At 42.8% G+C, this 17,022-nt stretch overlaps 1 protein-coding gene across 2 annotated transcripts; it reads left to right on the top strand.

Moving 5' to 3' along the window:
- Window positions 1-840: 840 nt before the first annotated feature.
- PCNX4 (pecanex 4) lies at window positions 841-16,667 on the top strand. 2 transcript variants are annotated; one of them, XM_062495755.1, is made up of 12 exons: window positions 841-901; window positions 3,571-3,665; window positions 3,980-4,706; window positions 6,364-6,543; window positions 6,632-7,146; window positions 7,952-8,052; window positions 8,201-8,323; window positions 9,166-9,529; window positions 12,114-12,217; window positions 12,649-13,685; window positions 14,181-14,367; window positions 14,723-16,667. In XM_062495755.1, the coding sequence occupies exons 3-12, from the start codon at window positions 4,018-4,020 to the stop codon at window positions 14,972-14,974; spliced, it is 3,552 nt and encodes a 1,183-aa protein (XP_062351739.1). In that variant the 5' UTR covers window positions 841-901; window positions 3,571-3,665; window positions 3,980-4,017; the 3' UTR covers window positions 14,975-16,667. The 2 variants fall into 2 exon arrangements, with proteins under 2 accessions (XP_062351739.1, XP_062351738.1); XM_062495754.1 differs by lacking the exon at window positions 841-901 and having other exon boundaries at window positions 1,720-3,665.
- Window positions 16,668-17,022: the final 355 nt, after the last annotated feature.

Here is a 17,022-nt window from a genome sequence, read left to right as displayed (position 1 = left end):
CTCTAACAAGTATGAAGGCAGACAGGTGTGCCCTTGTGTTAACACACTGAATTATCCATGTTAGCATTATTAGATATGAATTATATCATGTGTGCTCTGTTAAACATTCTCAATGTTTAACTAGTGTAATTTGAAGTGGTACTGCAGTATTTGGATTTATAGTTCAGTTTCCCACCAAATGCTCTATTTGACTTAGCCTAGGAGAATACAGAATGGACTTGGTTCTACCCGAGGCTAAATCCAGCGTTCGTGAGTACATAAAGGCCATTAATATTCAAGATTAAGGGAACTTTTGGGGGTATTGTTGTCAGAACGGTGGGGACCTTCTCGCTCTCTTCAACTCCCCGACAGGGCCAGGATCTGCTTCCAGCAACAAGAATGAGGATGAAGATGCACCCGGGAGCTGAGTCGGACATGAGCGGAATTCCTTGCGGGAAGGATGGCCAGACACGGGGATGGACCGGCCAGGGAAGCGCTGGAGCCGCGGTGGCCGCAGGTGCTGCAGACCGGCCGGGCACTCAGCGCCATGGTCCGGCCGGCACGGCGCCTTCGCTCACGGGCTGCACTCGATGCTGCCAGAGATCTTTTCCACCCGGATCGATTCGGGGGTGCTGCGGGGCCCTGCCCGCCGTGAGGGAGCGGGAGCACCGCCGCCCCTCAGCGCTGCGGTGCCGATCCCGCCGAGGAGGCGGCCGGAGCCATTTCCCGCAGGCAGCGCGTCCTCACGGCCGGCCCCGGGCGGGCAAAATGGCGGCGGCGGCTGAGGGGCGGGAAAAAGGGGCGGGCCGAGAACGGCAGCGCTCCGCCATCCTCCTCCTCCTCCTCCTCCTCCTTCTTCTCCCAGTGCCGGCTCGCCCCCGTGCCCTGCCGGCCCCTGCCCCGCTCCGAGCCCGGGCCGCAGGTAGGTGCCATCCCCGCCGCGGGTTTGCCCCCACGGCCCTTCCCCTCCGGAGGTCGCAGAGATGTTTTTTGTAGTCGCTTGCTGTTGGGTGCTGTTATGTAGTGGCTGCAGAAGAAGTGAGGGGAGGTGGGTGGCTGGGAAGTGTGGTGGCCCAGGTGGGAGCCCCTGTGGTCAGGGGCAGAGGTGCCTCGGGAGGCGGCGGCCAGCGACCCTTCCCGAAGGTGATCCCGGGATGCTCGCCCCACAACTGGATGGGGAGCGTGTTCCTAAAATGCTGTGAGCCCGGATTCGCTGGGGAATGGAATCAGCACTGCTGAGCCGGGGCTCCCAGCCTGTTCCGGCTCCTGGCTGGAAGCTGGTCTGCAGCTCAGTGGGGTCTTTAGCCATGGATGGTCATCCAGGGAATCTTTAACCGGGTGTGCAGGCACACAGGTGCCTCTGGGTTTGGTGGGACAGGGGATGCCACAGCCTCCCCATCACCTCCCACCTGTCCTCCAGCTTGGCTAGCAGGTGGTTTGTAACCCTTACCTATCCCCTGATGAAAATACCTGTAAGACCACCGAGGTAAGGATTTTTAAGCCCTGTGTGTTTCAGCTGCTCAGGTGGCAGACAGCTGTACACGAAAAACAAAAGCAAACTGAACTCAGCTGATCCAACATCAGCCCATGAGAAGGATGGTGTCCATTTAGACAAAAATTCGTGCCCTCATGAGTTCCTGCCTGTATCTGTGGCAAGGTTTGCTTTGTTTCCCTTTGCAATAAGGGCATTAGGTGGTTATTGCAGAGAAGACTTATGACAAGACTTTATGGTGTAAAGCCTTTTTCTGTCCTTGCTGTGATGGTATCTAGTATCCAAGTGGCACGGATCCCCCCAGTGATGACAGACTGTTGTGCTAGGGGTTGTTTGGGTATCCAGGCAAGTTGTCAAAGTGGGGCCAGGCCTGTATGTCAGGAATGTGTGTTGAAGCCAGGTCCCGTAAACACTCACAAATGTGTGGAGCCTTGTTGCTACGGCTTTGCACAGAAATAAGACGTGGATGAGTCCCTCTCTGAAGTCCTGATGTGCTACCTGACTAGTTGGAAGCCAAGAGAACAGCAGAGGGAAGAGTCTCCATAGTTAGTGAGCTTTAGCAAGTAAATTCACCTAGTTTTGGACCAGAGCCAAGTGGAACTATATTATTTATGTGTGTGGATTTTTGTGTCTCACACAAAGATGCCTATTGTTTACACAGAAACTGTAAGAGGAATGTTTTGTTAACATTTGGTTGGCAATATAAACTGACAAACACAAATGCTGACTGGAACTTGAAACAAAAATAGCCCTTCTCAGAGCAGAAAAACACAGCTGCCCAAAAACTGTTTTTGAAGGAAGACTCTGCACCTATTGGTTCTATGTTTTCTATTTAAAGTCAGATTCTGTCATTTCCATGCCTATAAATCTTCTACTGCATGTAACGATCCCATCAACTTAAGCTCCATGCCCATGTACCCTCTAAAAAGGGCTTATTTTTCTAAAGAAGATTCACTGAATTGTGATATTTTGTAATTACATTTGAAAATTGTTTTTAGTTGGGTGTGTCGATGTTACATTTTCAAATTCCTGAGCTGACTGGGATGAATTTCTCTCTCCATTGTCAACATGTGTCTTTTCCATTAGTTCCAGCAGGATGGAGTGCTTCCTTCTCCTTACTTTTAAGTAATATTTAGTGGCTTGAAATAGTATGAACAAAAAACCCCATGTTTTCAATATATTACTGAAAAAAAAAAAAATCCACAGCCTGCATAAAGAGTAGTTACAGGGCCTGTGGGGTCCTGCTTTCCATGGTGGAATATATTGAATTAGTGGATGCAGAATGCAAATTTTCAGTCATGATAATGCATAAAATCTCATTTGCACTGTTTCCAGCTTCATTCCCCAATGACCAGCATCTACCAAGTGACTGATAGCAGTTTAAATAAATTGTTCTTAGAAATGCGAATTGTTCTTAGTAAGGCCCAGAAATGTTTGGTATTTTAGAAAAAAGGGGTCATGGTAGTTTGAGGATTCTCTGGCAGCCAGATGTTTAATTTCTAATGTCTCAGCAGGGATAGCAATGGGTATTCATCAGATTGTACAGGTCCAGTGGAAGAAAGTCAGTCAGAATTTCAGTCCTTGCACATCTTCTAATGCACAACATCTCTTGCTTAGAACTGCTTTTTTTGTGCTGTTTTTTCTCACCCTATTTCTTAGCTTGAGTATTTCTGCCTGTCACTCATAGATTCTTGCTCTCATGATTAGTAGCCTAGAATTATTTTTGAATATCATAGGTACCACCTTATGTTCATTGTTTCTAAATTGCCTGATCCTCTCTAAATGAATATTCAAACCTATTTCTATTTGATGGGTGATTGTTAATGTCTATAGGTATCTTTTTTACTTTCTTTCAGCTTTCTCCATTGGCACAAAGAAGAATATATGCTGATTCCACTACAACTCACAAGTATTGTGTTTGGGTTGTTTTTATTTTATATATTTTAGGAAGCAGAAAGTGAACTGTTTATAGAGAGGACAGTAATAATGCTGATGTGGGAAACAATTTGTAGTACTTCTCCTTACATTCTTCAGCATATTTATGTAGAAAAATATTTCTTTTATAAAGCTTTGATTTTTAATTTTGTTTTTTTTTACAGGGACCTCTTGTGCCTGTGTCCCTGCACTTGGGTGGCTGTTCACTGATTTCACAGACTCTGTATACAGAGATCCTTAACAGGATTTGGAATTGGAGGTCTGTGGCTAGGTGTGATGGAATCAGATTGGGTGGGAAGAATGTCAGTTTTAGGAAGGTATTCTGATGGGGAGACGGGTTGGTTTTATCATCTCCCAAGAACACATTATATGTTTTTATTTGTAACCTTCAGATGAAAGAATGTGTCCACATTTTAAAACATTTGCTTAGTAGTTGTATTCTGGGAAATTCTAACAGCAACATGTCAGAATTCCACTGTAACTTGGTAAATAAAAAGAAGACACGAGAATTCCCTGGGTTCTGAGTTCCAGAATCAGTAATGTGTCCGTGTATTCCTTTCTGCCCCCTCACAGGAAAGATGTTCCCCAGCCAGCATTCCTGAGCCACGAGGATGGGGCCGGATGTACCCCTGCTCAATGACTACAAGCAGGAGTTCTTCTTGAAGCGCTTCCCTCAGACTGTGCTGGGAGGTCCCCGGTTCAAACTGGGCTACTGTGCCCCTCCTTACATCTATGTGAACCAGATCATCCTTTTCCTGACACCATGGCTGTGGGGAGGAGTGGGAACGCTCCTGTACCAGTTGGGAGTGATGAAGGACTTCTGCACCGCGGCGGTGTCGGGGGGACTCATGTTTGTTACTGCGCTGGCTCTTCAGATGACAAACCTCTATGCAAAGCAGAAAACAGTGACAGTAGAAAGAATGCAAATTCAGAATACCCTGACAGATGAAGACGAGTTTGAATTTTCCAGCTGTGTAGGTTCAGAGACAGTAAAATTCATTATTCCTGGCAAGAAGTACATAATTAACACTGTATTCCATTCCCTTCTGGCAGGGGTATTGTGTGGGCTGGGAACTTGGTATTTGCTGCCAAACAGAATAACCTTGTTATATAGCAACTTTGGAGGAACTGTTGTGATCTTTGTGTTTGGATGGGTGACCATATGTATTGGAGAGTATTCATTAATCATCAACACAGCCACTGAAACAGCCACTTTCCAAGCACTGGATACTTATGAAATCACTGCTCTAATGAGACCTTTCTACATTTTTGTCTTTATTGCAGTGGATCTTGCACACAGGTAAACATAACAATGCATTTAGCCTCTTAAAGAGATGGTTTTTCTGTGTATTTTTGATGGAAAAGGTTAAATTATTCTTCCAAGGAAAATTTATTTTGAGATTCTAATCAACCGTAGTAACTGCAAAGAAAGAAGATTGATGTACATATGGTAAAAATTGAGGTTCTATGCTGTGTATAAAAGGTTCTTAAATATTTATAGCATTGCATGTAAACTAGGAAGAGCAGTTTGTAAGAGATAGTTTTACCTATCTTCTACCATGTCATTTTTTATGTTTTTGTATTGGAGCATTTGCATGTATATCCTTTTAAAGGATGTGAAAGATTTGACAGCACACGTTCCTTACTGGGAGTCGTAAATCTAAACACTGCAGGCTTCAGGATTACTGGATTTATGTCCAGATTTCATCCTGGAATACTTTTTTAATTTAAGCTCTGTGAAGTGATGGCAGAGGCTTTTATACAACAGACAAAAAAAAAAATCCAACAAAATAAAAAAAATGCACCCTCTGAATTTGGTTTAATGAATGGGTAAGCAAATGGGAATATTGCTGTGGCTTTGCTATGCAGATTTTGAACTTGGATTTTTAAATGCTTTTGCAATACAAAAGAGCTGTGTCAGTGTGCAAATTAAGAGAGTCACGTTCCTGTTTTTCAGATGAGTGTCTTAGCTGAAGCATTTGTAGATCAGGCTCCTAAAACAAGATGCTTTTAGATTTACTCTATGCATGATTTCTCCCTATCAGGTGATATTTATAGCACTTTGTCACATGTACATATTTTATGGTTGGGGTATTTCAGATACATTTATAAGAAGCATATTTGAATTTGCTAGTTTTGCACTGGGAGATGTCTTTGTTAATGATTTACCCTAATTGCCACTTCAGATGAGGTATGAGAATTATACATGTGGTCTTAGATTCCAAATTCTTCTGTTCAATTTCCTGAGGAGAAGAGCAAGACATTGTCAAAATTCCTGATAAAATTCCTCTGAGGCTTGCTTACTTATTAAATAGTAGAGAGAAAGCAAATATCTTGGCAGTCCACCACCTTACATGGCAAACTACATATAGGTTAGAATTTATGCAAATTTCTAATACTGATCTTTGTGGTTTTGCAGGAATATTTTGTCATTTTTCTGTAGAAATAAATCCACTTTAGGAATATACAGTATTATCTGTAGGTGTATGGGCAACATGCCAGTTCTTCCAGTGTTAAAGCTTGGATCTCGGGCCTTGAAATTGCATGAAATTTTCCTTTTGTGCTTCTGAAAAAAAATACTTTGCAATTTTTTTGTTAAACAGTTGAGGCCTTGGAGACCCTGGGGACCTTTCTTTTTCACAGAAGTATCTTTTCTGTGTATTATCACAGCAGTAACAAAAGTAATCACAATAATTGCATCACTGTTTTCATCTGAAGGCTTCAAATCTTTTAAATGAAAATTTAGTCTGTGTTCTGGTGTTCTAATTAATGTGTTACTATCCCAGGCATAAATATATGTCCTTATTTTCCCTTTTAAAAGATACTCATTAGGTTTTATAAGTTGAATGTGAAATACTTTTACTTCAGGATTTGCTGTAGTAATTAAACAGGAAGTCTTCCACACAGAAGTTATTTTTCCCTTCATAGAAGTCAAATCCATTTCTTCTTTTATCCAGGTTTGCTGTCAACGCACCCATTCTAGAGCAGACAAACCAGATTTTGCACATCCTGTTTCTTTTTCTGCCATTCTTGTGGGCAGTGGGAATTCTGCCCCCACTTGATGCACTTTTTCTCTGGGGAATGGAACAACTGTTGGAGTTTGGACTAGGAGGTTCACCTATGTCAAGTAACACAAAGTAAATGTTTATACAATTATAAAATATATCAGTATTGTTTATAACCTTTTTCTTTTCAAGCAAATCTTCTTTATTTTCTCCTTCACAGGTTGTTAGTAATGTTTCTCATTTCTGCTGGAACAGCAATAGCATCGTATTTCATTCCCAGCCCCCTCGGTGTGATCCTCTTCATGACTGGATTTGGGTTCATACTGAGTCTTAACCTAAGTGAGATTTGGTTTGCCTTCAAACACACCATTATCAGCCATTTAGCCTCCAGCAAATCTAAAAATACTCACCGAGGTCTTAGAATACAATTTGGGTGGAGGGAATTTATTTTCTATGTGACTGTGTTGACACTGGCTCTCACAGAAGCGAGCCTGCTGCATCAATTTGCAGGTTCTTCATCATTTTCCCAAGCCAGCCCCCAGGCCATAGCAAGTTACATTCTGATCCTACTACTTGTAATTATGTGGATTCTTAGAGAGATTCAGAGAGTGTACTTGTTTGGAGTCTTCCGAAACCCCTTTTACCCAAAGGATGTCAGGACTGTGGCTGTGTTCATGGAGAAGCAAAGAAGGCTAATGAAAGTTGGTGTTGTCAGGAGGATTTTACTAACACTAGGTAGGAATGCACCACTCTCTGTTGTTTGTTAGATGATGCATGTAGGGAGAATGAAACTCTAGAATTGCTGTATGTGCAAGATTCTGTGAATGAACCAAGGGAAACCAAGTGGCTGGAAATACTTGTTGATGTCTTGTTAAATTGTGCACTGAGGTCAAAGTTACTGGTCCACCATATTTGAAAGTGATTAAATTTGAAAGTGATTTTTATTTATTTCTTTTATAGGGGTGAACATAAAAAATTGAGCCTTTTCAAAGCTAAGAAAGCAGGGCCTTTTAAAGGATTTTAGTTACAATTGCAGTACTCACTTTTGAAAAGATGCACTTGGAAGCAAAATGCGTTGAAAGTCTTCAAGCTGACTAGATATTTAGTTCTTAGAGCTTGCTAGTAAAGGGAAGAGCCTCCTTTCTGGTAGGTTAGAGATAAATGCATCTACTTTAAGGGAATAAAAAATTTATTTAAATTATTTCATTTCATAAAGACTCATTAATTTGGGAAAGTAGATTGATGACTGCTATTCCACATTCATTTTTACTTGAGTATTCTGTTGGAGAAACATATAAAGGACAGAAGAACTAATAGCAAGTAAGAGCTAAGCATCCATGTAAATGTTTGTTGTCCTGGGACATTAGTGCAAATAAATTGTTCAGTATTGTGGGAGTGTAATACAAAGAGGAGTTTGATGATGAAGGGGAAGTTTCTCTTTTTATGCTGGGATTTCCATCCTGCAATGAGACTGCTTACCTCTGTTGACTTCTGTTTTGTTTTTGGAAGGAGGTCAATGATTCTCTTGTTTCAATTGCAGTTTCTCCGTTTGCTATGATAGCATTCCTGTCACTTGACCATTCTCTACAAAACCTGCATTCTGTGTCTATTTCCATTGGATTCACAAGGATATTTAGGATGGTAATTTGAATTTTAAATATGTTAGCCTTAGAAATGCTCTTCTACATGATTTGAATACCAAGGTGACCTGGAAGAAATATTCCAGGTCATGAAAGCAGATGTAAATAGATGTATTTTTTAACTTATTTCTTACATATTTCTATTTTAGGTCTGGCAGAATACAGAAAATGCCTTACTAGACATGGTGGTTGTGTCAGCAGCACAAATGCTGGTGTTTAATCCAGACCTCTGGTGGAACAGGAGCCTTGATACAGGAATCAAACTCTTGCTGGTAATGGTCATAATGTAAAATTAAGCAGATAATAGTCACCTGAAGCGTTTGTTTCTGTTGGGGATTTACAGGGCCCAGGAAGCAGCAGGTAAAAGCTAAAAACTGTACTAAGATAGATTCTGACTACAGTGATAGTCATCTGAAGGTTGTGAGTGTGTTCCTCACATGGGGTACCATTTATATGTGGCACCACATATTAGTTGCCTCCTTTTTTTCCTTTGCTTTTATTCAGAGTCAGGATTGAAGCACAAGAGATGGATTTTCATGTTTGGACTCGGTTGTTTATTAATTCTATAGTCCAGTGAGTTCTACAGCATTTCTAGCTAACAAGCCAAAAGCAAGAAAATGGACCTGTGTCTCACTTGTTACAAGGTCTTTTAAGGCCTAATTATCCAATTAAAAACTAACATCTGCATTATTTATACTTTTGACCCAATGACCAAACACCTGTCACCTGCACTGTGGTACTTTCTATTTAACCAAAAACTGCTACCTAAAATCAAGAAGAATGAACAAGAAGGAAGGAATAGACAATGCCCCAGAACGTGTGTCTTGTCCCATACCTGTGACTATATTCTAAAACCCCAAATTCCAAACCCTTCACCATGTGAAATCCCACACTTCTATTCAAACCACACACCAGCAATTCCAACTCCATCACTCAAATTTTGGAAGCCTTCTTTAAGGCCTCAAGTCAAAAGCAGTGTTCTTTTGAGGGTCAGTGTCAGAAAGTTCAAAACTCCCGGTCTTCAGGGTTTCAACAGTCATTGTCTTCAAGTTGCTGTAGCTGTTTCGAGCACACTCCAGGCTAACACCGTGCGCTTCTTGCCTGTGTGCCGCAGGTCGGTCTCCTGCGGGATCGGCTCTTCCAGTTCCTCTCCAAGCTGCACTTCGCCGTCGCCGTCCTCCTGACCTCGTGGACGGAGAAGAAGCAGCGCCGCCGATCCAGCGCCGCCCTGATCGCGCTCAACGTCGCCTTCTTCCCCGTCCTCCTGGCCTTGGTGGCCCTCTCGGCGCTGCTTTCCTCGCCCCTGCTGCCGCTCTTCACCCTGCCCGTGTTCCTGGTGGGCTTCCCTCGGCCGCTGCGGAGCTGGCCGGGCCCCGCGGGCGGCACCGCCTGCGTGTGCTCCGACACCGTGTACTACCGGCAGCTGGTGCCCGGCCTGGCCGCCGCGCTGCAGTCCGCGCTGGCGGCCGGCGGCCTGGGTACGTACGGGCAGCACTCGGAAATGCTGCAGCTAAACGTTTCGGGAAACGTGGAGAACGGGAGAATGAATCTCTGCCTGAAAGCCGCGTTTTGCGGCGCGGGTTAAACCTGATATTCAGACGCTGCTCGGGAAAAGGTGGTTGTTTTGTACAACCGGCGATATGACAAGGGGGAACAGCCACAGGTTGCGCCAGGTTCGGGTTGGGTATTGGGAAATATTTCTTCGCGGAATGGAGGGTTTAGCGTTGGAGTGGGCTCCCCAGGGAAGTGGTGGAGTCACCGTCCGCGGGAGCATTCAAGGAAACAAGTATGTGTAGCACTTTGTGGTATATGGTTTCATGGACATGGTGGTGTTCACTCAAAGGCTGGGCTTGATGATCTAGGCAATCTTTTCCAGCTAATGATTCTATGATGTCCACTTGTTACAATCCTATAAAAAAGTAACTCTCTTACTAACTTTAAGTAGATACTAAATGGTGATGAAACAATATCAATCCTAATCTTTCTGTACTGAACGAAAAAGGTGGAATTGGCATATATATTGGCAATAAAAAGCATTGAACCCACCTAACTGGAGGCAGTAAATTGGGTTATTTAGCCAGTCAGCATAAAGAGGGATGTGTGTCAGACTGCTCTCTGTAGGTCTGTCCGTCTGCATCAATCCCATTACTCAGCATCCAGAAGGTGACTTTTTTTGGCTGTGTTAATTGGTTATGGTGAATATTGACTGGATGTTTGTGAAATACAGGATGTAGCTCAAGTAGCAGTAAACAGCTGAGAACAAACCCTTCGATAAGATTTAATGTCATGTATTGTTGGGGAGCTGGGGTAGGATTGTAGCAGCACTTGTGGGTTTACAGCCTCTGAAATGCATCATGATGGAGTTTTCACAGAATTACAGAGACAGAGGTGAAGAAATGCCCAGTCCTTTTCCCAGCTGGAGACAGAGTAACTGTTTTTAAATTGCAAGGTCATTTTCTTGAGAAACAGCTTTTGTGTAACCTAAATAATCAGAAGATTGTAGCCCTCAGACAAGAGGCAAATATTTACATAAGCCTCTTAGAAAATGGCTTATGTCTGGAAAAAGTGGCCTAATATTTGAAGGCAGTTGAAGTTAACCTTATTCATGCTTTTCTGGAGAATATATCCAGGTGCTTTGCTAGAAAACATGCGCTGCACTTTCATCACTGGTAAGAGAGTGATACTAAAAAAAAAATTAGGAAGTCTTTTTTCTCTAAAGGATACTTCAGTTTGTCTACTGCATTAGTCCATCTATGTTTTATATGTACAATAGATATATTCATTATATTATTATAATATATATCTATCTGTATATATTTGTTACTTATCTCTTATATCTTTCTATATTAGATATATACTTATTTTAATAGGGTTTTTTCCCCATTCTCATTATGACTATGGTGGCATGTATGCCTCAGAATAAATAATTTAAAATACTAGGCTTGAGGAGTAAAAAGTCTCTTCTTTAATGGGAAAATCTGTGAATGAATGTCTTGAAGCAAGAAAAACTGTGGTGTTCTCAGATGATTTCAAGAGGAAGCGGTACCACTTTGTGTGTCACTAATTTAAACCCATAGTTTTTTCTGTGTAAAGGAGTTTTAGTAGCTTTAACAGCTAGCAAGAAGGGAATTAAAATCTTTGCAAAATGTTAGCAAGAAAATGCACTTCATTAGCTCAGTGGGATAGAAAAGGTTACTTAAATTTTAACTGCAGCTTAATGGTTGGTTTCACTGATTTCATCTTACAACATTTTAAAACTAAAATGCTCTTCAAGTGAGTCATCAGCAGACATGAGTGACAGCAGAAGCAGGTCATAAACCGACAGCAAATGTCGTGCTTAAGAAAAGAACCATTGTGTTAGGAGGATTGACATTAGGCTATAGTTCAAATGCTGTATAACCACCAGTTTTTAGAAAATTCAGCATTGTTCTTTTTGTGACATAGGTAAAAAAGAGAAAGAGTATACTTTTTCTTTTTTTTTTTTTTTTTTTTGCTTTGGACGTAAGTGTCATCTAATTTTTACAGTGAGAGCCAAACTGTGGGGTTTTTGAGTACTACTTTGATGGTCATGACCTGATTTTCAAATTCCAGTTTAGTCATATTGTTATTTCTCTGGTAACAAATAAACTTCCTATTCCACAGAAAATTGGGCCGTTAGGAAAATCCTGTGCTATATCATGATTCTTTAATGTATTCTTGGTAAGAAGGATTTTAGGTCCCCAGAGAACATCATTCAGTGGGAACTGTGTGGTTGGAAATGCAGCCAAAAATGATCTTTAATCATGAAAGTCATCTCTGCAAAGGGAATTGAGGGTGGAGTTGTTTAACCCTGGTCTGCTGTGAATAATGCAGTCCTGCAGTTATGTGAGGTTTCCCAGCTTTCCACAGCTTTTTCAAAGCTGCAATTTCAGCCAATTTCTTCAAGATTCTAAGGTGCTAGTTAGCCAGTGTTAACTGATTGTGATGTTGTTGCAGAAATATTTTGTGTTTGCTGTTGAATCCTTTCATTGGCATGTAGAAAAGGTGATAGTTAGATTTTGTTTGGGTTTTTTTCTTGCCTAGGTCTCTCTCTGCCTGGGTCTCATTACTTGTGCCGCTTTCAGGACAGGCTGATGTGGATCTTGGTGCTGGAAAAAGGCTTCACGTACTGTGGTGTTAACATTAAGGTAATTGCATGCTGAGCACTGAGATGTTGATGTTTGGAAATTGTGCAAACATTTTGCTGTGTGACATTTCAGCAGTGTAACTGATTCACATTTAATTTTCAAAGATGAGTGTTAAACTAATTAGTCTTGCAATTTACGTGAGTAGCAGATGTGAACTTTTTTATCATTTAGCTTGTGACACAGTATCTTTAATAAGCTGACTAATAAGACCTTCATCAGGCAAAGATTCATTTAAGACATTGATCTGTGCCTAATAGTGCAGTGAGTGCTTTATTATTGCTGTTGTCTCTAGATAGATTTGTAGATTCAGTTGTGGAAACACTGACAGTCATCTTGTTCAGAATAAATCTGTTGTAAGCAAACAGCTTGCTGACGTTCAAAGTTACATCGTGGTGACAACTAACAAGAAGCTGTTTTCATGTGTGCTTTAGGGGCTGGAACTGCAGGAAACATCCTGCCATGCTGCTGAAGCTCACAGAGTGGATGAAATATTTGAAATGGCCTTTGAACATCAGGAGCACACAAGGATTCTGTCTCCCAATCCCCATTTTGGACACATCCTGACTCCCTGTACTGTTGTTCCTGTGCGGCTGTATTCTGATGCCAGGAATGTGTTATCTGGAATAATTGATTCTCATGAGAATTTAAAGCACCTGAAAGATGATTTTGTTAAAGTGCTTGTATGGATGCTTGTCCAGTATTGTTATAAAAAATCAAAGACATGGGAAAGCCCAGGCAGTGCCAACAAGAACAAACAAGGATCATTTCCAGAAAATCAGCGTGGTGGTGCAGTGAAAGGATCCAGAGCTCTGAGAGAAGAAGACAGCTTTAGTGTTGATACAGTGGAGGACTGGACTGATGATAGTGACATTTTTGATTTTGAACCCAGTAGCAAAACGAGAGACAGAAAAGAACCTGAGCAGTTGGGACTGACACCAAAATTGCACCTGTCTATTCCAGGGTCTGTAGAAACACAGAGCCAAGATTTCCTACCAGAAATGGCAGCAGAAGATAAATTAAACAGGGCTGTGGTGCTTGGGCTGCCTGCTGTGGACAAAGGGAAACAGCCAGAAGTTTTGCCTCGTGTAGAATTTAGCTGCTCTTACTCGGAGCTGCTGAGCATCCCTGAAGAATGGAGAACAGCACCAGTGCCTTCTTCCAAAGTCAGTGAAATGAGGCAGAGGTTTCCAGAGGAATGGTACCACTTTGTTTTGAGCCAACTGGACTTCTTTCATCTGAAAGAGAAGCCTTCCAGTTTACTCACAGACCTTATGAAAGATAAAGCTTTGAAAGACCTGTACATCCACGGGGTGCTGTCGTGTTGCTTTGGTCTGTTTGGCCTGGATAACACCGTGCCTGCTCCTCGCCACGTGTTCAGGGCGTACACTGGTGGCATTCCCTGGTCTGCTGGCTTGGACTGGCTGACAGGCAAACCAGAGCTCTTCCAGCTGGCATTAAAAGCATTCAGGTAAAGGAAAACCGTTTCATATTACTAGAAAAATTGTATAAATGTCACTTCAGTAGTGTTTTGTTAAACCCATATAGTTTAAATTTATTTGTAGGTTTGTCCTATATAAATACTGCCCATAACTCCAGGCAGTGGAGCCTGTGGTGTGGAGTTTTGTTATTTCTTCTCCACAGCAGCCTCCAATCTGCTGTGTTAAGTGAGGAAAAACAACCTGTTTTCATTGTCCCCCGATCTCAGCAGTTGTGCTGGATTTGGATATTTGGCACTGTCCCTTATCAGGCAGTGGGAAGTGTTGGAGGGGAACGAGATGTTTAAGCTGATGTGTTTTACACGTGGGTGAGCTAAAAGTGCACCCAGACCGACTGGCAGTGACTCTGCTGACAAGCAGTGACTGACTTTAGTTGGTGGAGCCTCTCCATCCTCTGTGGATTGAAGAGCCTTTCTCCCTCCTGTCTTTGCCACACAGCTGACTGTGTGACATTCTGCACCTTTCAGATACACCTTTAAACTTATGCTGGACAAAGCCAGCCTGGGCCCAGTAGAGAACTTCAAAGAGCTGGTGAATTACCTGGAGGAATATGAAAGCGATTGGTACATTGGGCTGGTGTCAGACCTGGAGTGGCAGCAAGCAGTTCTGCAGGAAAAGCCATACCTGTTCTCACTGGGGCATGACCCAAGTATGGTAAGGAGAAAATTTTCTAGGTCAAAGTTTGAAGTTTGGGTTTCTTTTTCACCGTTTTTTTTTTCCCCTTGTAATTGTATTCTAAAACATGAAAGCTCTGCAAGGTTGGTTTGTACTAAAGAGGAATTGGCACCACTGTTGTTGAAAACCCCACTGCACTGTTCTTCAGATGCAGCAGTATTTCCTGATTATATTCCAGTGGAGGAGTTGAACTGAGGGGACTGGTTTATACTTTGCTGTGTTTAAAATGTTCATAGAATGTGATCTCAAAGCTGCGATCAGTGCTTTGTAACCAAAATGCTCTTGTCTCTTCTCGGAGAATATACTGGACATCGTGATCTGTTTGTTCTTGCAGGGAATCTACACGGGGCGAGTCCTCACTCTGCAGGAGTTGTTAGTCCAGGTGGGAAAGCTCAATGCTGAAGCCGTGCGAGGCCAGTGGGCCAACCTGTCCTGGGAGCTGCTCTATGCCACCAACGACGACGAGGAGCGCTACAGCATCCAGGCACACCCGGCCCTGCTGCGCAACCTGACCGTGCAGGCGGCCGACCCGCCCCTGGGCTACCCCGTGTACTCCTCGCAGCTCCTGCAGCTGCCTCTCTTCTAGGCTGTCCTTTCTTCAGCCCTGGCTGTTACTGCTTTGTCTTTTTCCTCTGCATGTTGGCAATCAGATGTCCGCGCTCCCTCCGTGCCCTACGGATCAGGCGTGGCTCTCAGGGTGGCGGTGCCAGGCCAGCGCGTGTCCTTGGCACAGAGATGGTGCTGGCCAGAACCTTCAGCAGGCTGGGGACTCGTTTCTTGCTGCTGGAACACAAGACACCATTGCTCGCGTGGCTGACAAGCCACACGATGAAATTCTCTTCTCCGGTTTAGAGAAGAGCACCGTAATTCTGATCATTACCATAATTCTGATCATTAACTTTTTTTGGTGCATTCTGATTATTTTTACTGGTTTTTTTCCCCCTTGGACAGGTGACTTGCACTTCCAGTCAGGTTACGGCTTCTTATAGTGTTGACAACCAAAGTGTACATAGGACTATTTATATGATTTTTTTTTTATTCTGTCCATTTTATATTGGACTGAGTTAAGTTCTAGCATTTGTTATATGACTTTCACTGATCTTACTTATGTGTAGTAAGTTATCAGCCGTGTTTTAACTGAAGTAAACTGTAAGGGACAATTTTTTACCAAAGTAGTTGTTTTGGTAAAAAGAACTTATATAAACGAGTGTGTGCTCTGACACACTGATAACCTGGGTGATTTTACTGATGAAAGAAGTAAACATGTATAATTAAAGGACAGAGGAAATTTTAAGGACAAATGGTATGATTTAATCTCCTTCTTCCAGTATCCATATATATGATATATATTTTATATATATGTTGTTACTTATAATCTCTGTCTGCCTCCCTAACCAGTCTTCCACAAATACAGTGAGAGTTTGATGATGGAGGGGTGGTAAAAATCCAGCTGTCTGTGCCGGAAGTAATTTATTTTTTTTAACCTCACTACAGGCTGGGACAGACTTGGGCAGCTGGTTTGTAACATTACAGATTGCCTTGAAAACAGGTCCAGGTCCAATTCCCAGTGGCCCATTTATCCTATTCACTACCACCAGTCCTAGCACATAACTGTGTTTTCTCAGCAGGTCAGTGGTTACACTGTAGGCAAATACTGAGCAGGGAGTATAAATGCTGTATTTCCTTATCCTATAGAATCAATTTAAATCAGACCTGCTCCATAACTGAAGCAGTACTGGTTTGGGACACCCAGCCTTGTCTGAATCCAAGCACATTTATTACTTTTACTCCTCACCTTTAAGACCTTTTGTCGCAGCTGAAGTTTGCCACAGAATCATGATTTTTTAAAACTATGCAAGTGGTGTAGTGGATTTCCAAAGCTAGTTGGTGCCATGCTGGGCCCTGAGCTGCATCTGGAAATAGATCCATGGAAGTGACGTGGAAGGGGCTTACAAACAGCACTTATTTCAGCTCCCTCTCTCAAGAACTACCTAGCAAATGTTTGCTCTGATTTAAAACTTCCAATGCAAGGAGTGTCATGAACTCTTCAAGCAGTTCACTCCAGTTCTTTGCTGCTCTTGCAGCAGCTGGAAAATTTTGAGTTATTTCCCTAAATCAAATCAACCCTCCCTTGCCTCATTGTAAGCCTCTTACTACTTGTCTTCTGTATGGTCACAAAAAAATTAAATTATCTTTTTTTGCAGCAGTCCTTACCCAAAGATGGCTGTAATTTCTGCCCTCATCCTTTGTCTTTTGTAAACTGAATAAACCAGTTGAGAAAGAAACTGAAGAGAGCTGTGATCCTTTTCCCTTTCTTTCTCTGGGTTCTCTCCATCTGGTCCCCAGCCTGGAGGAGAGCTGCTGATAACTGGGCCCAGTGTTCCAGCAGAGATTCTGATTGGCACCAGATGGAGCAGCACAATTAGCATCGGGCACAGTTCCTGCTGGAGCACAGGAATGTGGAGCTGGGCTGTGCTGCCCTGCCACGTCCTGTCCCCTGCTGTCGCAGGCAGCATGTCCCACACCCCCACACACTGCTCACAGAGCCCCAGGGTGTTCACAGCCCTGAGACCCTGGCTCACAGTACCTGAAACCTGTCTGCATTCTGCTTTTGCCAGAAACGGGAGTTAAAAC

This window comes from Cinclus cinclus, chromosome 6, assembly GCF_963662255.1.
Source record: "Cinclus cinclus chromosome 6, bCinCin1.1, whole genome shotgun sequence".
NCBI lineage: Eukaryota > Metazoa > Chordata > Aves > Passeriformes > Cinclidae > Cinclus > Cinclus cinclus.
Note: the sequence above shows the minus strand (reverse complement) of the source record. Positions and strands in the feature narration are given on the sequence as shown.

Excerpts from the sequence above, each read along its gene's own strand:
- PCNX4 (XM_062495755.1), top strand. The coding sequence starts at position 4,018 with ATGGGGCCGGATGTACCCCTGCTCAATGACTACAAGCAGGAGTTCTTC. Across the intron at positions 6,544-6,631 it reads CCTATGTCAAGTAACACAAA|GTTGTTAGTAATGTTTCTCA; the intron begins GTAAATGTTTAT and ends TCTCCTTCACAG. Across the intron at positions 14,368-14,722 it reads TGGGGCATGACCCAAGTATG|GGAATCTACACGGGGCGAGT; the intron begins GTAAGGAGAAAA and ends TTGTTCTTGCAG.